The following is a 22,651-nucleotide window of genomic DNA, read 5'->3' as shown; positions in this document are numbered from 1 at the left end:
TCTTTACTCACAAAGGTAGTAAGATAGATGAGCTTTGCTCAGCCTCTATTCCAACTTCCTAACTAAGACTAGATTAAAAACCACATGGCTTCAGACTTTCTTGCAGCTGGGGTTCCTGATATGATTTTATAAAATGCCTATCAGATGCATTTATGTGTCACTTAAATCCGAAACGGAGTTGAATGGAGGCAGAGATGGCTGCAGGAGCGGCATTATTGTGCTGGTGTGGATGCAGTGGGAACAGTAGAGTGAGTTCTCAAACTAACTGGCTATAGCTGTTTCCTGATCCCCAAGTGTAGCAGGTTAGGATAATGCCTTCCTGACTCCCCAGCCCCCCCATAAGCCAAGTGTCTGGTGTTTTTCTGGACATCACTAGGCCCAGCCCAAGACTCCAAGGTGAAAATTAAAAACTGCAGCCATGCAGCCATGCAGCCAAGAGCCTGGAGCCAGGGAGAATCCAATGGAAGGAGGTAAGGAGCAATAAGGAATGAGGAGGAGCAGATATGTTAGCAACTGGTACTTCTGCCATGGGTTTAGGACTCCAAGTCAGTATGAACGGGTAGGCTGGCTTGGCCTAAAAGGGTGGACGTTTTTCAGGTAAGTATGGTTGGTGCTACATTTGCTACAAAAGGCTTACAGCCCTCAACTTTTAGAATTCTGAGGGAGCCAAAACTACTAACAATACTCTAATAGACCTGGGCACACAAGAGATGCTAGAGGAATATGAATGGTAGTGATATAAAAGACTTCACATGGTCCTCCTGCCTCTTTGGTTCTGCAATTTCTGATTTCCTGTAACAAGGTTCACAGCAGCGGTTATCATAAGGGCAGAGGTAACAGGAAAAGCAATACGATACACTTTAAAAATAAAGACTTCATCATACATACATATCCTTAAAGATGCACATATGCTGCTACAAGCAGTGTTGAAATGTTTTCTGCATTCTAAAATCTGATGAAATAAAGTCAGCTGAATATGCTTAAGTCAGTTCTACAAACATGGTGGAGTTGATGGTTACAGAAAGCAAAGTCAGCTAGGAAATTTGAGGTTTATCTTTGCAGTGCCAAGATTAATTTATAAATTTTTGCTTTATTTAAAATGTATTTCTAAATTAGGGCTGTCAACATGCATTAGGATATCTATGGAGTTCAACAGATGTGTCAGAATTTTATACTTTACAAATCAGTGCTGGTTTGTTAAAAGGACCATCACCCAGGTGTTCGGTACCTCTGCTCTTATTAGGGGGAGGATAAAAGTGACATATTTTAAAAAAACTTATTTTTTTAGCATTTATTTATTTTTGAGAGAGAGGGAGAGAGAGACAGAGCGTGAGCAGGGAGAGGCTGAGAGACTGAGACACAGAGTCTGAAGCAGGCTCCAGGCTCCGAGCTGCCAGCATAGAGCCTGACGCACGGCTCCAACTCACAGACCACGAGATCATGACCTGAGCTGAAGTCAGACGCTTAACCAACTGAGCCATCCAGGTGCCCCAAAAGAAATATATTTTACAATGGAGGGGTAAAGAGGATCTTAATGCACGAATTTGATCTTTATTCTATGTATCAAATATTAGCTAGTGTTTGGTCTGTAGCCAAAACATAGGTAAATGTCTGCAGGACAATAACTTTGTAGGTAAGTTTGGCCATCTTATAGTTTACTTTCCCCAGGAGCGGGAACTAATCTGTAAACAGTGCCCAGAACTATTAGATCATCTGTTCTGGGATCCATTTGGTGACTTCTAATAGGCATAACCACTGTGAAAGAGAAACGCTCTCGAGGACACTGAGGAAGAACTGTTTCGTGAGCTGCATGTGTTCATGTGTCATCTTCTCAAGACTAAGAGACCCGAGTCATGTTCCTCTCCCAGCTATCTATATAACCTGAGCTCTAGCTCCCCCTTGACTTACACAATAAAACTGGAAGCACATTTGTCTGTGAAAATGGAATTTTTTTCTTCTATGGTAGAACATTTATGTCAATTAAACATTTAAATGTCTTCATTTAAAGAAAATGGTAATTGCCTCATTATATTAATGATGCTATTCAAAGTAAATAATACAACTATAGTGTTAAAGCACCTACAGAAGAATTATATTCTTTAGGACTATATTTATTAAATAGTTTATTATTATTATTTACTATTATAATAGTAACATATACTTATTAAATACTCACTCATATAAAAGAGTATAAAGAAGAAAGCTTACTTGTAATCTCTGTGTTGTGGCTTCCCCCCAAACCCCAACCCCATGAAAGGGTGGATCACAGCTATGGGGACTATTACAATAATAGCTCCCAATGAACCATGTCTCCCTGTATCCAAGTCCTTGGACAGTCAGTCCTCTGACCTCCTCACATTGTTGTTGGCTTGGCCATGACCTACTTTGGCTGATGGGACATTCACAAACTTGATGCAACAACAGACTCAAAAAATGTCTGTGTATTGGGGTTTGCCCTCTCTTGCTTCTCTTTGGAACCCTAAAACCACCATGTGAAGAACCTTCACTGGAGGATGAGACACCATGTAGATCAAGACTAGCCAGCCCAGCTGAGCCCCATAGACCAAACCAGACTGGTGACTGCCAGACCATCTACCCCAGCGGAGCTGCTAGCTTACTGCAGATATCAGCTGAGCCAGCATGTGACTGGAGAACATCCCAGCTGATGTAGAGAATCATGAGAAATAATAAATGTGTTTTAAGTAACCATATTGTCAAGTAGTTTTTTATGCAGTAATTCATACATTGGTCTTTAGAGTTGTAAATGGAGCTCTAAGGGAGCTGAAGCTTGAGGAATCCAAGGTCCTAAAAGTAAGTTACTTTGATAGCTTATATAAAACTGTGAAATGCTATTAAATTAGATGCCTATACGATCTCAGGTTTGTTTCTTTTAATGTTAAGATGTAAAAGTAAACTGGAAAAAAAAAAAAAAAGGAAAATAACTTACCCCATACTCCCATAAATACTGCAAACACTAGGGTTCCAAAACTGTCAAAGATGCACAATTTCTAGAAAATACAATAACGACATATAAATTAATCATGTTTTCTACTCACTAGAATTCAGCAAATATGTAATGCTTTGTGTATTCTCTAGTCTGAATTTCTTTTAAAGCAGATACTACTATACACTTACAGATGGGATTTCTTATTGTTTTGAGAGCAAACAGCCTTTGCCGCATTTATCACAGTGCATTTTCCAATGGAATCTTTCCCCATCATGATAAAGAAATTGGCATAGCTGCTAAGATTCCACTTCATTTAAAGTCTCTATCAGACTTCTGAATAATGGCCTCTCCCGATAAGCTGTCATAGTGAACTTGAAGTAGGATAGCTCTAAAAATACAGTGAACTCAAAGCAACTTTTAGATTTACAATTTGCATCTTATCATCATCTCATCCTGGTCAGAGGGTAAGTTACTGAATTCTTGCTTTTCTTGTTGAGAAAAGCACACTGCTGGGGTTTATTCTGAGACAGCTCTGCCCAAGGACAGCTCTGCTTCCCCAAACCCAATTATGGCTTTCTACCATCAATGACAGAGGTTTCCATTAGATTAAGGATGCACAGGGGCTTTTGCTGACATTACAGTGGGTACAACAACCATGACTGAATAGATGATACACCTACACAAAGAAGGCTTTATTCACTCATTCTGCTAAATTTCTTTTTTTTTTCTTTTTTTGCTAGTATTTAAATACTCCCTATATGGATTATTGGAAAATCCTTCAATTAGTTACTAATTTTTCACTAGCGAACATTTTTACATCTCCTAAAAACTCTCTATATAAAGTATAAACGTACTGGAAAAAGTGGCAAATGTGCAGAATGTCAACTTTACAATAGATCATAGAGTAAAGAAGACTGCATAGAAAATGAAGCTATGGGATGAAAAAAAAAAACAAAACAAAAACCCAAACTCTTTAATTGTCAAAGAAAATTCAAAGTTGCTTCTAAGGAAAACTCTAAGTAACTTTTTTGGTTGCCCTTTATATAATGATGTCAAGTGAGTAAATGTTCATCTATGTCAAAATATTATGTTATTTTCAAAAGAATATCCACCTAACCATCATCTTGTACATGTGTTTTCCAAAGCATACAAATGCCCCTCAATACTCTATCTGGACCCTGATCAGAAAGCATAATCCTGGACTGTCTGTTACCCAATGGTTCCTCCCAAAAATCAGCTCAAGGAAGACAGAATTAATAAAAGAGTGGCCATTTGGGGAACACCCCTCTCTGCCTATTCTCCTCGTCCTGGCATTCCATCCATGATGGACCAGTATTTCAAATCTTTCAGTTTTGACTCTTATGGAACCAAAACTGTCATTTAATGTTATGCCTTACCCCTCAGCGAAAATTATTATAAGAAAAATCTTATGCAAAACTATTCTGTGTGTTATAGGGCTATTACTGCAGATTCTGTTAAACCCTACTCTTTTAGGAATCATTGCAAGCTTCTCTCTATCTGATACCTCCCTACTTGCCTTGACACCTCTAACTACCTACTCCAGAAAGAAAAAGCCTACCTATGAATTCTTTGTCCTAGTATGCTGAGAAAAAGCCAGTGGAAGCTTATTTGTCAGTGAGAGAAGAAAGAAAGAAAGAAAGAAAGAAAGAAAGAAAGAAAGAAAGAAAGAAAGAAAGAAAGAAAAGAAAGAAAGAAAAAGAAAGAAAGAAAGAAAGAAAGAAAGAAAGAAAGAAAGAAAGAAGAAAGAAAGAAAGAAAGAAAGAAAGAAAGAAAGAAAGAAAGAAAGAAAGAAAGAAAAAGAAAGAAAGAAGCATCAGCAAGAAAAAGCTGGTTTATGGCTTATGCCGAGTTCACTCCAGTCACCCAGCTGAAGACAAGAGATGTGCTTTGTACTGTTACGAGAGGGAATTAGGTGGCCTGCATTAAGTTACCATTTTTTGCCATATTTGTGAGGATCAAGGACCCAGCAGAAAAAACAAGATGACTGGCCTCTCTATTTGCCCCATAGGCAGAAATCAGAGGAGCAGGTAAGCAAGGGGCCTTCTCAGCAAAAAGTTTAGCTTAGCTTACTTGCCAGGATGGCACAGAGAAGGAAAGCTGTGTTGAGTAGCCCCAGTCAGCACGCTGCTTAAGTCACATGGAAGAGGGAAGGGAAGAGATGGTTACATAATGCAGGGCATGACCATTTTAAGCAGAAGAACCAACGAAAATCTAGAAAAGTGACCATTTGTTATGCTTTCTTCCTCTAAGGAACAAAACCAAAATTTTATAAAAAAATATTTTAAGTTACATTTCCCTTTTATCTTGCCAGCCAAAAAGCTAAGAGCCTTATTTAATGCTCAATCACAAAAACAACATTAATCTTGATTACTTCCATAACTGTTCCCTCACTTTCTTGATCCTAATTTCCTTTTTCTCATCTATTAACCCTTTTAGCATTCATGTTAATTAGTGAATACTCCAGCTCTTTCCAAAAGAAAGAGGTAGAAATGAATACATAAATAAGTGTATGAATGACGAGATAGATGATTGAATCAGCCAACAGAGAAGCATGAAAAGCTCCTCTTTTCTTCTCCTTTTTAACAATTTAAAAATGTAATCCTTTTAACTCATATTCTTTTATGTGTTTCCTTCCCTTTGTAAGTCACTCTAAAGACTCAAAGGATTCTTCAGGAAATTGGGATAGAATGAAAGATTCATTTTTTCCAAAACAATGGAAAAAACTGTGCACAGGGACAGATTTGAAAGTCATGTCCTTAATTAAGGATGGGTTGGTGGAAAAGAAGAACTGAGAGAAGAGATGGGGGTGTGGTGAGTGAAAGAGAATTTCTTAAGGAAAATGGAATTTCCAATTGTACTCTGTGGAGTATAGTTAGCTTCTGGTATTATCACTGGCATTTGCCTTAAATCCAGTGTCCAAGGATATCCACTAACTAGTGACCTTTATGAGTCAACATCGCCAGAAGGCAGCTTCCCTCCTGCTACCTTTAAGTCTTACTTTGTGTGATCTAGGGCAGATTTTTATAGTCTAGACTTGCATTGGTTTCTAGGGGAGAGGCACTGAAATCTATTTTAATTCATAAGTTAAGTGTAAAAATCCATGTGTCGACAATACCCTGCAATCATCTTAATTAAGTAGCAGAACATTTTTTTCAAACATAGCGCTCAATTTGTGAGTGAAGTGGTTGGTACTACCGTCAGCTGGTGAAGAACACAGTAATGGCAAGAAACGCAGATTTGCTGTCAATTTCTGGCTTTGTCATCTGCTAGGTAGGTAACTTGAGCAAATCATTTAATCTCTCAGATCCTCAGTGTTTTAATCTGTAAAATGGATGTAATAACTGTTCTGCCTATCTCACAGGGTTACTGTGTCAAAGTGATAACATAAAAAAAGTGATCATATAAGTTCAAGAATTTTGTAAAATATAAAATTTAAAGTGACATTATAATAGGAACATATTTAGTTACAATAAGACTTAGATGGAGTAGGTCAGAATATTTTAACATCATTTAAAGATTCCTAAGCTTTCATGGTGGAACAAGGGGATAGAGAAAAGATCACAACATGGGAGAACAGTAGGTCAAAGTTGCCAGGAAAATTCTCCAAAGCAAGATGACCATCTTTCTTCCCAGCTAGAGTTTCAGGCATGCCTTTCCTTAAGCTACCTCCAGTCTCAATACTTGTCCTAAGCCTCTTGGATTTTAAGAAGTCCTATAGCTCAAGATCATCTGCATGCTTAAGGGAACCATTTGCGTTTTGTGGGAATGTTTTGGGACAAAGTGAATATCTGTTCTCATTTATATACAAAGCCTTTCTTATGCATATTCATAGATAAGGCCTAAATCTGATAAGCAGGTTTAAAAAACAAAACAAAACAAAAAAACAAGCTAGTTTCAGTACATTTTGAAAGTGGGAAAACACTAGTACAAATTTCAGGTTTCTACTTATTTGAACTAAGGAAGATACTTACAATAAGTAAACCTATGAAACAGTACTCATGAGATAAGGTGGGTTTGAGGTTTCTGCTTTGATTACTTCAAATGCTCTAACAGTTTCAATGCCACAGCTCCTCACTGACCTGCCTGAAGATTTTAGATAAGGCTTTTAATCTCAATTTACTATTTGTAAAAGAGGAATAAACACATGCATTACATATCTACCTTTCAGAATGTTTGGAGGTTTAGTTGAATATTACCTTTCTGAATTTCACAGAGAAATAAAATAATTCCAGACCATGCTAAAATTATTAGAAGGAAAAAAAATCTTTCATTAGTTACAAATGTTTGGAATAACAAAAATTACCTTTGAGGACTCGCAAGTAATATTGAGTTTCCAGAATGGACAAAGCCTATCACACTGAGGACACATGATGATCTTGCCACCAATATCAGGATGACAAACTTCTTTGCTAAAGAAAAGAGAAAAATAAAATTTTTAAAAATGTTAATAAATATGACTTCCTTTCTAGCAGCATAAAATCAAACATCCATTTGTGATAAGAAAACTAAATTCTCATAAAACTAGGAAAAGAATTGAACTTCATTAATCTAATAAAGGCTGCTACATAAAACCTATAAAAAAACCCATTATACTTAATGATAAAATGCTAAAAGTATTTCCTTTAGATCAGGATGAAGTGTCCTGTTATCACTACTTCTTTTCAGTTAGGGCCTTGCCAGTACAGTAAGTCAAGAAAACCAAAGACAAGATGTTGGACACAGCATCGGTATTCAAACTATACATAGGGCCAGTAAAAGGAATTATGTCCCTAGAGATCTGCAGCAATAAGGACTTAATCGTTTTAAATACCATCTTTAAACAGCTTAAAAAAATAAAGAGCCTAGGAATAAATCAAATTCAAGATGTATAAGATTTATAGGGGGAAATGATAAAACTGTTCTGAACGAGTGAAAAAGATCTATATAAATGGACACATCATCATGTTCATAATTTGGAAGACTCAATATCTGAAGATGTTATTCGTCCCCCATTTGAGCCATAAATTCAATAGAAGGGCAAAAGGCTCAGAACAGTCAAGACATTCCTAATGAACAAAGTGCTACTGACATAAGTTAAGAAAAGCTGAGCAAGAAAAAAAAAAAAAATAGAATTCATAAACAATCTTCTACATATTCAGAAACTGACTTAGGGCAAGGCTGGTCCAGCAAACCAGTAAGGTGAGAAGTGACATTTCCACAAATGGGGCTGCTGCAATCCAGTATCTATATGGAAAAATGTGAAACTGAACTCCTAAATCCTATCACATATAAATCAACTCCAAGTAGAAAACAGGAATGTAGCAGTAGGAACTTGTTAAAAAAAAAAAAAAAAAAAAAAAAAAAAAAGGAGTTGGGGTAAGAAATTTCACTAATGAGAAACCAAAAAGTATAAATCATAAAGGAAAATACTGATATATTCAAAGTCGTGATAGGTTCAAAGTCGTGTAAAAGTGAGAATTTCATTAAAAGACCGTTAGTGGATAATGGATGAGAAGAAAAAAGCAGCCACAAACTGGTAGAAGTTTTGCAACACATAAAAATGACAAAGGACTCTTCACTAGAGTATTTAAATAATTCCTACAAATAAGAAAAAAAACTAACAAGCTTACAACAGGTTGTAAACTGCTCCCCTTAGGAGAAGTCATTAAGATGGACTCCTATGTGAATGGGACTGGAGTTGCAGAATTTGGTAGCCTTGCAAATAACTCAGTTAAAAACAAATGGGCAGGGAAAACACTTCTAGGATATCTGAATAAAGATCTTGGAAAAAACCTGCTCCTTCATAAACACAATGAGAACACTGGCAAAATTTGTCAAAAGTAACCTCTGCAGAACTCTGGAAATTAAACAAGGGCTTACAGAAATCTGAGGAGTAAAAACAGCTAAATCTCCATAAAAATAGTGAGCTTTGTCAGCTTTTTATTTGACCTATCCCCATCCCCATATCCTTGGCCTAACAGTGGTGTTATTAGACAATAGCCCCATGACCATGGTAGCATAGCAGCCACTGAAGGAGGCAGAAGTGATCTGAAGCTACCAAAAACCCACCCCCAGAGAACTGTCACTATTTGATGAGTCTGGAAGCTCCCTGGAAAAACTCCATTCTCAGGATTTGTCATTTTTGACCTGTCTCAGAGCTCCTACTATGCCAGCAATCCTATCCCCAGAGGGCCTGTTGAAAGCACTAGCAGAAATTATTTAACATTACAGCTGCCCAAGACAGCAACACCAGTAAGGGCTAACAAGGTGCCCACCAAAAAACCTAAAAGGAAAAATTGGGAAATGAGGTATCCATGGGAGATTTCAAAAAGTTCTAACAAATTCCTAGGATTGTAGAAGGCATGTGTAGAAGGCATGTCCTGCATATAGGACCGTGCAGGTGGCCAGGAAAGACCTGAGAAAACCTTAATCCCTCCTCTCTGGTTGGCTTTGAGGTTCTGCATAAGCAGGAAATAAAGGCTAAGGAAGAAGTGCAAACTGCCCACTAAAGTGCTAAGGGCATTCCCCACAGACATACACAGAGTCACCTGGCAAAGGCTCAAATGACTGGTTCCCAGCATTTAAAGGAATCACTATCCCTTAGCTGACAACTAAGCTTACTGAATACAGACTTCATGGCCATACACAACAAAGAATGAAGACTTTACAGAATTTGTCCAGGAAAGTAACTAAGTGAACAGCAACAGTGGCAGTGATGACAATAGAAGCAACAACTGCGAAGAGCGGGGAAAATAGGATTTCTAGATCTGCCACATTATAAAATTTAAAATGCCCAGTTTTCCACAGAAAATGACGAGATACACAAAGAAACAGAAAATTTTGGTCATAACACGGGGGCAAAAAGGAGTCAATAGAAACTGTCCTTGAGGAAATCCAGAAGTTGGACTTATTGGACAAAAAACTTAAAATAAGCAATTAAACGTATGTTCAAAGAACTGATAGGAACTCTGCTAAAGAATTAACTACGTGAACATTGTACCATGCAGAGAATATCAATAAAGTTGTTAAAAAGAACCAAGTAGAAATTCTAGAGATACAAAAGTATAATTAAAATGAAAAGTTCATTGGAGAGGTTCCTCTGCAGATGACGGTAGAAAAAAAAAACAGCTAATTCAAAACTAGGTCTACTGAGATTATTCAGTCTGAGTAACAGAAAGAAAAAGGAATGAAGAAAAATGAACCCAGACTCAGAGACAGGACACCATCAACAATACCAATATACACATAATGGGAGTCCCAGAGGGAAGGGAAGGAAAGGAAAGAAAGGAGTTAGAAAGAATATCTGAAGAAATAACAACTGAAAGTTTCCCAAATTTGATGAAAACGTTAATTTGTATATCCAGGAAGCTCAGCAAACTCCAAGGAGGATAAACTCAAAGATATCCAAACATACGCACATCAGACTCAAGGTGTCCAAAGAGGAGAACAAAGAGAATTTTGACAGCAGAAAGAGAAAAGTGATTCTGCATGTACAAAGGGGTCCTGAGTAAGATAAACAGTTGACTTCTTATTGGAAACCATAAAGACTAGAAGGCAGTGGGGTGTTATACTCAAAGTGCTGAAAGACTGTCCACAAAGTATTCTATATCTAGCAAAACTATTCTTCAAAAAATGAAGGAGAAATTAAGGCATTCCTCAATAAACAAAACCTGAAAGAACATGTTGCAAGCTAATGTGCTCCACAAGAACTACTCAGGAAAGTCCTTCAGGCTCAAATAAAAATTACTAGACAGTAACTCAAACTCACCTGAGAAATAAAGAACACTGACAGAGGTAACTACACAGGCAAATAACACAGTATAAATATATTTTTGCATGTAATCATTTTCTCCTATCTGATGTAAAAGACAGTTGCATGAAACATTAATTATAAAACTATGTTGATGGGCTTATAATGCATAAAAGATGTAATTTTTATGAGAATAATAGCGCAAAAGAGTGAGGAGGGAAAGGACCCATACCAAAGCAAAGTTTCTGCATACTACTGAAAATAAACTGGCATTAAAACTGAATGAAATTGCTTTACAACAAGATATTAATTATAATCTTCAGGTCAACCACTTAAGAAAATAACAATCACAACAGAAGAGTAAAAGAAACAACAAATAGGAATTAAAATGGTATACTAGAAGATATCTATTTTACACAAAAAAAGATAGTGATAAAGAAATAGGGAAGAAAAGACCTGAGACAAATAGAAAATAGCAAAATAGATGTGAATCCAATTTTATTAAAGATTACATTAAATTTAAATGAATTAAACATTCCAACAAAAGGCAAAAAAAGAGAATAGAAAAACAACAGAAAAATCAACAAAAGTTGGTTCTTTGAAAAGATCAACAAAACTGACAAATCTTTAGCTAGACTAATCAAGAAAAAGAAAAAAGTTTCAAATTCAGAAGTGAAAGTGAAAGGAGAGACATTAATATTGACCTTAAAAAAGTAAAAAAGATTATAAGGGAATACTATGAGTGATTATATGCTAACAAATTAATCTAGATGAAACAGAATAAATTCCTAGGAAGACATAAATAATTGAAGCTGACTCAAGAAGAAAAGAAGAAACAGAAAGTCTGAATGGATCAAGAGAAAGAGATTAAATTAGTAGTTTAAAAGAACAACAACAAAAACTTCCAGTGAAGAAATGCCTAGCCCCACACGGCTTCACTAATTCTATCAACAATTTATAGAAAACTGACACCAATGCTTCACAAACCCTTCTAAAAATAAAGAGGTGGGAACACTTCCCAATTCATTTTGTGAGACCAAAATTACACTGATGTCAAAGCCACACCAAGACATCCCAGGAAAACTATAGACTATTATCTCCTATGAATAAAAATGCAAAAATCCTCAAAAAAAATACTAGCAAATCAAAACCAGTAATATATAAAAAGGATTGTGATCAAGTGAGATGTATCCCAAAATGCAAGGATAGTTCAACACATGAAAATCAACTCATTTAATACACCGTTTTAACAGAATAACAAGAAAAACGAGGCATCCTCAACTAGATGAAGAACATTCATGAAAAACCCACAACAAGTGTCATCCTTACTGGTGAAAGACTGAATGCTTTCCTTTTAAGATGAACATTGTACTGGCAAATCTAATCATGGCAACTACACAAGGAAAATAAACTAAAAGCCTCCAGACTAGAAAGAAATAAGTTAAACTATTTCAATTCCAGATGACATATAGTGTGTATTAAAATTCTAAGAAATGTACCAAAGAACTATTAAAATTAATAAGCCAGCCCATCGAGGTTACAGGACACAAAATCAATATACAAAAACCAATTATATTTCTATACACTAGCAATGAGTAATCCAAAAATAAAGGAAACAATTTCATTTGTAATAGCATCAAAAAAGAATAAAATATTTAGAATAAATCTGAGAAATGAAGTGTGAAACTTATACACTAAAAAATACAAAACAGTTTGTTAATAGAATTAAAAATAATTTAATGCAATTCTTGCTTTTTTTTTTTTTAAATAAATGTTGGCTATTCTCCTTCTCTGTCTTTTTTTTTTTTTTTTTTAAACGTTTATTTTTGAGACAGAGAGAGACAGAGCATGAACGGGGGAGGGCCAGATAGAGAGGGAGACACAGAATCTGAAACAGGCTCCAGGCTCTGAGCTGTCAGCACAGAGCCCAACGCGGGGCTCGAACTCACGGACCGCGAGATCATGACCTGGGCCGAAGTCGGATGCTCAACCGACTGAGCCACCCAGGCGCCCCAATTCTTGCTTTTTTAAAAAAATGGACAAGCTGATCCTAAAATGAACATGGAATGTAAGGGATCCAGAATGGCCAAAACAATCTTGAAAAAGAAAAAAAAAGTTTTCAATTTCAAAACTCACTAACAAAGCTACAGTAATCGATCTCGTGTGTATTTGCAAAAATACAGATCACACAGACATAAAGATCAATGGAAAAGAATTGAGTGTCCATAAACTCTTACACTTATAGCCAATTGGTTTTTTGACAATGGAGCCAAGACAATCCAATAGGAAAAGAACAGTCTTTTTAAAAATGGTGCTGGGCCATTCACAAAAATAAACTCAAAATGGATAAAGGACCTAAATGTGAGACAGGAAACCATCAAAACCTTAGAGGAGAAAGCAGGAAAAGACCTCTCTGACCTCAGCCGTAGCAATCTCTTACTCGACACATCCCCAAAGGCAAGGGAATTAAAAGCAAAAGTGAATTACTGGGACCTTATGAAGATAAAAAGCTTCTGCACAGCAAAGGAAACAACCAACAAAACTAAAAGGCAACCAACGGAATGGGAAAAGATATTCGCAAATGACATATCGGACAAAGGGCTAGTATCCAAAATCTATAAAGAGCTCACCAAACTCCACACCCGAAAAACAAATAACCCAGTGAAGAAATGGGCAGAAAACATGAATAGACACTTCTCTAAAGAAGACATCTGGATGGCCAACAGGCACATGAAAAGATGTTCAGCGTCGCTCCTTATCAGGGAAATACAAATCAAAACCACACTCAGATATCACCTCACGCCAGTCAGAGTGGCCAAAATGAACAAATCAGGAGACTGTAGATGCTGGAGAGGATGTGGAGAAACGGGAACCCTCTTGCACTGTTGGTGGGAATGCAAATTGGTGCAGCCGCTCTGGAAAGCAGTGTGGAGGTTCCTCAGAAAATTAAAAATAGACCTACCCTATGACCCAGCAATAGCACTGCTAGGAATTTATCCAAGGGATACAGGAGTACTGATGCATAGGGCCACTTGGACCCCAATGTTCATAGCAGCACTCTCAACAATAGCCAAATTATGGAAAGAGCCTAAATGTCCATCAACTGATGAATGGATAAAGAAATTGTGGTTTATATACACAATGGAATATTACGTGGCAATGAGAAAAAATGAAATATGGCCTTTTGTAGCAACGTGGATGGAACTGGAGAGTGTGATGCTAAGTGAAATAAGCCATACAGAGAAAGACAGATACCATATGGTTTCACTCTTATGTGGATCCTGAGAAACTTAACAGGAACCCATGGGGAGGGGAAGGAAAAAAAAAAAAAGAGGTTAGAATGGGAGAGAGCCAAAGCATAAGAGACTGTTAAAAACTGAGAACAAACTGAGGGTTGATGGGGGGTGGGAGGGAGGAGAGGGTGGGTGATGGGTATTGAGGAGGGCACCTTTTGGGATGAGCACTGGGTGTTGTATGGAAACCAATTTGTCAATAAATTTCATAAAAAAAAATAAAATAAAAAAATAAATAAAAATGGTGCTGGGACACCTGGATATACACCCAGAAAAAAATGAATCCTAGACCTAAATCTATAAAACTTATAGATGATAAACACAAAATCCTCATGAATTTGGATTACAAAAGCTTTCTAAGATATGACACCAAAAGCACAAACAGTAAGGGAACAAAATACTAGGTAAACTAAACTCCTTGAAATTAAAACGGTTGTGCTTCGAAGGACACCACCAAGCAAGTGAAAAAGGCGATCCACAGAATGGGAGAAAACATTTGCAATGTATTTGATAAAGGATTTTTATCCAGGATAAGGAACAGTTAAAAACAGACAAAAAAAGACAACACAACTAAGAGAAGCAGAGGAGGAAGAGACGTTTCTCCAAAGATATACAAGTGGCAGATACGCACATGAAAAGATGCTCAACATCAGAAGGCATTAGGGAGACACGAACAAACCCATAATGACCAACCATGTCATACCCACCAGGATGACTAATACATATGCATTTTTGAAACCCAGCAGAAACAAGTGTTGGTGAAGACGTGGAGAAATTGGAATCCTCATAAACTGCTATTACACATGTACAATGGTGCAGTCACCTCGAAAAATATTTTGGCAGCTCCTCAAAATGTTAAACATAGAGTTCCTGTGCATTGTTGCAGCAATTCCATTTCTTTAAAAATATATTCTCAAAGGAACTGAGAACATATTCTTCGACAACAACTTGTACATGAATGTCCACACCAGAATTAGTAATAATAGCCAGAAAGTGGAAACAGCCTAAACTGACATGGGTGAATGGGTAAACAATATGGTATGTACCACACAATGGCATATTTGACCACAGAGTGGAATGAAGCACTGATCGAAGCTACAACATGAATAAACCTTAAAAAGCGTACGCTAAATGAAAGAAGACAGTCACAAAAGGCTACCTACTGTATGGCTCCACGTAGATGAAATGTCCAGAATAAGCACGTCCACAGAGACAGAGAGTAGATTAGTGGTTGCCAAGGGCTGAGAGAGAGGGGGTTAGGGAGTGACTGTTAATGGGTACTGATTTCCTTTGGGTGTGATAAGAATGTTGCACAATTAGATAGTGGGGATAGGTGCACAACTCTGTGAATGTACTTAACACCACTGTACACTTTGAAAGGGTGCACTTTATGGTATGTGAATTCTATCGCAATAAAGCTGTTACGTTAAAGGGGACATAAAGTTCAAACAGACCTTTTATACAAGAGGAAATACCTATAGTGTCCTCTACTTACGCATACATATTTTCAAAAGCACACAGAAATATATTTGGTAGGGAGACAAATATATGTGATAAAGAATATACAGTCTATGTAAAGGAATGATAAAAATCAAAATTTAGGGTAGTTCTTATTTGCAAAGTGCAAAGGGAGGGACTGAAGTCAAAGGAAGCACTTTGCTTGGGTAATGGTAACATTCTTTTTCTTAAACTGGTAAGAGATCATTATTCCTTATACCTTCAATACATTTTCTATTCCTGGGAATCTACTCAGCATGCAATAAACTTAACTGAAAATATTTAAATGCATATACTTAGAATACTTTAAAAATATTTCATGTAAGTAATTAAAGCCCCAATAATTCTGAGCACAGGGAGTTATCCCCAAGACCCTCCCCTGGATTTCTGTAAGTTCAACTGTGTGAAACTGTAAGAAACACATGGTGTGACTGTCAGGGTGATTTTATAAAATGAATTGTAATGAGAACAGCCACAATGCAAGAACCTTGTAAAAATGCTACTCTTGCACTTTGAAAGTATATTTTTGAGATGGCTTTCTTTTTTTTTTTTTTTTTTTTTTTGGTTGGAACAGTATATAAAACAATGGAGAAGTCAAAGACAAATTTAGGCACAAGGTATCAAAATTCAGCCTTTGGCCCTGAACTCTTATTTTCAGTGAAGAGATAAGAGTACTTCAAAGACCATCTGCAGCTTTCTAGCTAAGAAGCCATAATAGGTACAAAATGCTCAGAATTCGCTGTTAAATAGAATGGATAATTATGCCTATACATAAGAGCTGCCATGTAAGCTTCCTGCCTCGGGAGCCAGGCTGATATGCTTGGGGCTAGAAAAATCTGGTCATCAGCTAGCTCATTGCTGGTGCCCAGAAATTTTGATCTGGCTGTCAGAGCTGGAGAGAGGCCAGGTGAACACAAGAAAATGCCTGGTTCAGTGCTGCATCCCTTCTAAAGGTTGAGACTACCAAAAGCAGAGGAATAATGACACAATTCAGAATAGTAATGGTGATACTCAGTGTTCTGGCATCCATTTCCCTTTAAACAGTGCAGCTGGTATTTTAATTCTAACATCAAGCATAAACTAATTGTTTATCAGTTATTTTTTTTCCGTAACACTGTAAGGGCTAATTTTCAAAAAGTAAAACAGAAACAAAAGTACTGTTTACTTGAATTTTTAAACATCTATTTCCTAATATATATTAAAAAGTTATTTCTAAAAAAGCACAAAAACACCAATTTTATCAAGTTTTGCTATTGAAACCCTGAAGAAATCAAAGCTGCTCTTGGCTCACAATCTGTAGGGCTGAGTGAAGCATTCCTCTGGGGGCCAGAAGTTCAAGGACAATTCTCCTTCTAGACTGCCTCTCTTTTTCAAATAAAGTATTGTCTTAAAAAATTGGAATGTTTCCTAAGGGTAATATTCCTGTCAGAAACTGGGCTGCATTATCTAAAAAAAAAAAAAAAAAAAAAAAATTTCCACTTCACTTAGTTATTATGCTCAGGACAAAAGGGATAGATCATCCAAGGCAGTAAGTGCTCTGTGAGGAGTTTTCTTTTACCAAAAACAGTCTAAGACCCTGAAACTAATTTTATGTCCAATCAACTTTTCGGCATGGTAACAAGGAATAAACACGACTTACCTCCATGTACAGTTGTTCTGATTAACATATCCATAGAGAAAGCAAGCCACTCCCACTACCGCTGCCAGGAGGAGCATCTGAGTGTAATATCCCAGCCACGCAAAGTAGATTCCAATCTTTTCTCCATAATATTTCCTGAAGACAGAAATTGGCTTTAGAAGTCACACAGAACCCCTCTGCAGGTTCATTCTAATATTAATGTCTGATTTTAAATACAGGAGACTTTAAGCTCAAACTTCTTACTTGACTCATGCTTAAAAAAATATTCATTTTCATAGAGACCCCAAATTCCATTAGGAAACAAGTATTTTACATATCATAGAAGTACTGATCACTGGTCAGATTGGTGAAGCCAAGTTAATTAGAATAGGGCAAAGGAAGGAAAAAGTGCTAAATGGTGAGCAAATAGAGAACGTTACCGTCGTTCTTTGTAAAGACTATCACATTTGACACGTTTTCCAAAAGATTATTTTTAACATGCATGAAACAAGTAAACATGAACAATCTGCTCCCAGTTACCGGCTTTTGCTTATCTAGGGAATCTCCTTGGAACTAATGTAATGTAAATCACAAATTATAACAAGAAAGTGACTGATCAGTCACTAATAATGACTGAGGAATCCCCTGCCCTGGACTCCTTACATCTAGCACTTCCATTTTTTCTAGGTTTTAAAAACTGGTCAATGAAAAGAGGCCAGGGAGGCACAACTGGAAGAAAGGATGCAGGGCATGAAGTAGTGCCTGCCACATTGTTCCTGAGAGGGAGACAGTTTCAGTTAGGCATAAAGAAAGTGCACAGGGGTGAGGAGAGCACAGTGACGTGATTGTTTTGGTGACTCTTGCAGATGCTTTCTTAGACTGATTCTCTCTTGGCTCATTACTGGTCCATACAAGCTGTAGATTTACTTAAGCTCTTAGCTTACTTAGAGTCCTATGTGAGACTTCCGGTTCAGTATGGAGCTGGGCTGAGGTCCTTGGACTTAGCCTGGTAGGGACTAAGCTCTGAGAATAACCTGGAGACTTGGGGGATTTCACACAGGAACATCTCTGGGCTGAACCCGTGGTCACAGGGAAACTGTGAAACTAGCTCCATAGGTTGTAGCCTGCCTGAGTGTAGGCCACATCCCTGGGGATAAGGAAGAGCTGACACAGACATGGAATCAGGAGTCAGGGTGAACAAAGTGTTCCATTTTTATGTGACTGGGGCTTTGCCGTCTGGCTCAGAGACTGCAGGCAAATGACAGGCTCAGGGTAGTGCCTGAGAAAGAAAAGCTTGGCAATGGGTTTGCAACATGTTGGCTGTTAGGCTTTCTGAAATATGCTCTTATCAACCATTCACACTGGAAATGCCACATTTAAAAGTGGAAAGAATCTTAGAAGTTACTGGTCCCTTGGTATTAAAAATATTCTGCCTCATACAGAGCTAGTAAGGCAGTCCCTGCTTGGATACTTACCGTGACAGGGAGTTCATTATTTCTAAAGGCATCCACATTATATTGCAGGAAAGAAGATCAGAAAGAACTTTTTTTTTTAAATTTTTTTTCAACGTTTTTTATTTTATTTTTGGGACAGAGAGAGACAGAGCATGAACGGGGGAGGGGCAGAGAGAGAGGGAGACACAGAATCGGAAACAGGCTCCGGGCTCTGAGCTGTCAGCACAGAGCTCGATGCGGGGCTCGAACTCACGGACCGCGAGATGGTGACCTGGCTGAAGTCGGACGCTTAACTGACTGCGCCACCCAGGCGCCCCCAGAAAGAACTTTTTAATCTCAAACAGAAACCTGCCTCCAAGTTCTTGCTGAAAGGCTGGGTATAATAAGGATCCCTTCAAATGTGATACTCTGATCATTATCTCTCTCTGCCAAAAACATCCCAATTCTTAACACCAATTTCTAAAAACTGAGCTTTGATTTTTAATCAGAGTTATAAATATATATTCAGTAGGGGCCAAATTGTTCTAGTAATTGTCATGGCGGTTCATTGCTTAATTTTCTGTGTACTTACCAACAATTCAGCCCTAGACTTTGACCTAAGGTGTAACTTTCTCAGCAAGTTCAAACATATGAGGTAGTTGATCAGTTTCACCTCCTTGAATAAATCCCATCAGATCCTCTCCAATCTGGATTAATGATTCTCTAGCCCTGCCACAGAGCTGTCACCTGGGATCTCTCTGTTCCTCTCTCATGCTGGGAATCTCTGTTTACTAAAGCCATGTTTTTCTCTTTCTTGGTGGAGCATTACCTTGCACATTTAAATTGTGAAAATTCATTGCACTTAATTAACAGCTTGACCATACATGGAACTGTAAAGTGAAAAATCAACTCCCTTGGAAATTTCAAATTACTGCTCTCTTTTCTTCTACCTGCAGTGTTGTCATTGAGAAGTTCAGTGTTATTTTGAGTCCTGCTCTTTCAAATGAAGCCTGTTTCTCTTTCTGAAGGTTCTCAGGATCTTCTCTTTGTCGTCAGTGTCCTGAGATGTTATGGTGTGGTGACTGGCTGGCTCTATTTTTATCCTCTGGGCTCAGTACTCAGTAGGATCCTTCCACCTGGAGACTCATCACATTTACTTCTTGTCCTGAGCGTGCTATAAAGCCACATACACATGAGTTGTGTCTTTCCCTACTGTTAGCTTTATTCATTATAAAGCAGGATTTGCACAATTGTAACAGGTTCAGGACTCCAAACTCAATGACATTTCACTATGCATTTAATTTGGCTCCATACATGCCACATGGGACAAGATACGATACAAAATCACACAACAAACAAGATACAATGAGGGTGAGAAATTAATGAACCAAATGCAGTCAGTCCGTGAGCACACAGTTGAGATGTGGACCCAGCCCCTCCGAGTCATTTCCTGCTTCTTATATGCAAGCCGAGGAGGGTCTTTGTTACGTTCAGAGACCAATGGGCCCATTGCCTTTCAAATGTGGTCAGGCAAGGAAGAGTCCAAATCTGGAGAATCTGACAGTTCGCTGCAGAAGTTTTCCCTTTTTAAAGGAGTATAATCAGTCTTTTTAGCCTTTCCAGGCCTCTTCTGGTTCTAGTAATCATCAGTTCTTGGTTCTTCCATCATCTCTTGGCTTTGCTAATTATTGATTCTTGGTACCACCAGCATGTCCTGGTGCTGTCTATCCTCAGCTCATCACCTCTGGCTGTCTTCCTGATTCCCGACATCATTGCTTAACATGAGTGACCCTATCATGCTCTCTATAGTTCTTTAATACAGTTCTTCAGACACCTGATTTCCTCCCTACATTATCTCTGTTCTTGTTCCTACTGCTATTATTTATTCACTGCATGTCCTGATCTTTTAATTTTGCACCTACCCCTTTATTTTCTATTTCTTTATATGCTTGCTTTATATTCTGTACAATTTCTTCAACTTCATTTTCTAACACTGCAATTGGGGTTTTTCCGATCTATCACATTTTTAATTTCAAGAGTTACATTTTACCTTTGGAATGACCCTTTCCTATACAACTCCTGTCTTTGCATTACGAATATCACAGCTTCTTTTCTCACTCTGAGGGTAAAAATGGCAGTTTGGGGGGAATTTTTTTTTTTTTTTTTCCTGTGCAAAATCTTGTTTCCTCCAGGGGCGCCTGGGTGGCTCAAGTCAGTTAAGCGTCTGACTTCGGCTCAGGTCATGATCTCGCGGTTTGTGAGTTCGAGCCCCGTGTTGGGCTCTGTGCTGACAGCTCAGAGCCTGGAGCCTGCTTTGGATTCGGTGTGTGTCTCTCTCTCTGCCCCTCCCCTGCTCATGCTCTTTCTCTCTCTGTCTCAAAAATAAATAAAACATTAAAAAAATTTCTTGTTTTTAAATCTTGTTTCCTCCAGGTTGCTTTTTTTGGTTTGTTTGGTTTGCTTTTTGGGAAAGAACTCGTTTCCCTTCTGGTAATCCCTGGAGACCATAGATGACGGTTTAACAGCCTGAATGCTCCAGGGGTTATTAGGGAGAAGCAATGAACGGAGCATGTGGACCAGGGACACAGAATAGTTAAAAAATGTATTTTTCTTAGCAAAATATACTTAAAATAGCGGGGAAATTGTTCTTTTACCAGAAAAACAAAAACAACAACCCCATAAAGAATGATTAAGAACCCATCAAACCCATCACCCTGCCGATGCTACAAGTTTAACGTAAAAGAAAATTAATCTGGGGCACCTGGGTGGCTTAGGTCAGTTAAGCATCGATTCTCCATTTCAGCTCAGGGCATGATCTCATTGTTTGTGGGATTAAGCCCCAGGCTGGGCTTTGCACTGACAGTGTGTGCAGCCTGCTTGAGATTCTCTCTCTCTTTCTCTCTGTCCCTCCCCCGCTTCTGTGAATGCTCTCACTCTAAAAATAAATAAACATTAAACAACAAAAAAAAAAAAAGCAAACTAATCTCACATGAATGTCAGCTTCAAATGTCTACACATGTACAATCATCTTCTTTTAAATTTTTATTCTATAGGATACCCAGAGTTGAGAGCAAAGTGCGTCTTCATAATTGTAATCCAGTTAAAAAATGAAGAAGTTCGAGTATGACCAAATGAAATAACAAAATCCTTTATGAAATGAATCTAAGCAATGATCATTAACAGCTGCTATCATCACACACAAAAGGAAACAGGATCTTATATACCTTCTGGCATAAGTATGAAACTCCCACACCAAGTATTCTTGTACCAAGTAAACCGCAATCTGATCAAATTTTTATTTATTTCTTTTTATTTATTTCTTTTTAATGTTTATTTATTTTTGAGACAGAGAGAGACTGTCTTAACCGACTTAGCTGTCTTAACTGGCTTAACCGACTGAGCCACCCAGGTGCCCCCAGATCAAACTTTTAAATGAGGCTCAAATTACTTAGCGAAAGCAAATGCACAGAACACAGGAACAAATCCAACGACACCACAAGGGAGAATGAAATCAGCAATATAGAGAATGGAGAACCTCCTCAAGTATAAGAAAATAAGAAAGAAATAGGGGAAACTCATAGATTAGAAGACAATTGAGAGATACATTAATTGCAACATTTGGACCTTGTTTGGATCTCTGATTTAAACTAAAAAAAAAAAAAACTGTTTACAAAAATAGTTTTTGTGACAATCAGGAAAATCTGAACACTGATTATTTGATGACTTTAAATATTCAGGTTGCATTTAAAAGAGACCCTGCCATTTAGAAATAGATACTAATGAAATATAACAATATCTGGGATTTTCTTCAACATGCTTCAACGGAAAGGGATGGGAAGGAGGCAGAGAAAAAAAATGAAACAAGACTAGCTATGGGTTCACAATTTTAGAGCTGGGGAGGCATATGCAGTTTTGCTGTATTATTCTCTCTCCTTTTGTAGATGTTTGAAATTTCCCATAATAAAATGTAAAACAAAGCAAAACAAAAACTATTCAGTGTTTGAAACTCTCACTTTTAAGGTCAAGTGGTTTTCCCAAGTAGGTGGGTACTGAGGTATGGTAGAAAGAATAGGCCCTGGGCCCTAGGCCAACCTGGGGGAAACCAGACTCTCC

The 22,651-nt window shown here is 37.7% G+C and overlaps 1 protein-coding gene across 2 annotated transcripts in view; it reads right to left on the bottom strand.

The window, feature by feature from the left end:
• Positions 1-22,651, bottom strand: part of ANO6 (anoctamin 6) — a 198,507-nt gene that overhangs the window by 41,605 nt on the left and 134,251 nt on the right. For both annotated transcript variants that reach the window (XM_047865899.1, XM_047865900.1), the window contains 3 exons: positions 17,127-17,261; positions 7,272-7,377; positions 2,948-3,008 (listed from right to left, as the gene is read on the bottom strand). In XM_047865899.1, the coding sequence (XP_047721855.1) occupies positions 2,948-3,008; positions 7,272-7,377; positions 17,127-17,261 (302 nt within the window). The remainder of the gene's footprint in view (positions 1-2,947; positions 3,009-7,271; positions 7,378-17,126; positions 17,262-22,651) is intronic.

This window comes from Prionailurus viverrinus, chromosome B4 (genome assembly GCF_022837055.1).
Source record: "Prionailurus viverrinus isolate Anna chromosome B4, UM_Priviv_1.0, whole genome shotgun sequence".
In the NCBI taxonomy this organism is placed as follows: domain Eukaryota; kingdom Metazoa; phylum Chordata; class Mammalia; order Carnivora; family Felidae; genus Prionailurus; species Prionailurus viverrinus.
This window is presented reverse-complemented; position numbering and strand designations above follow the sequence as displayed.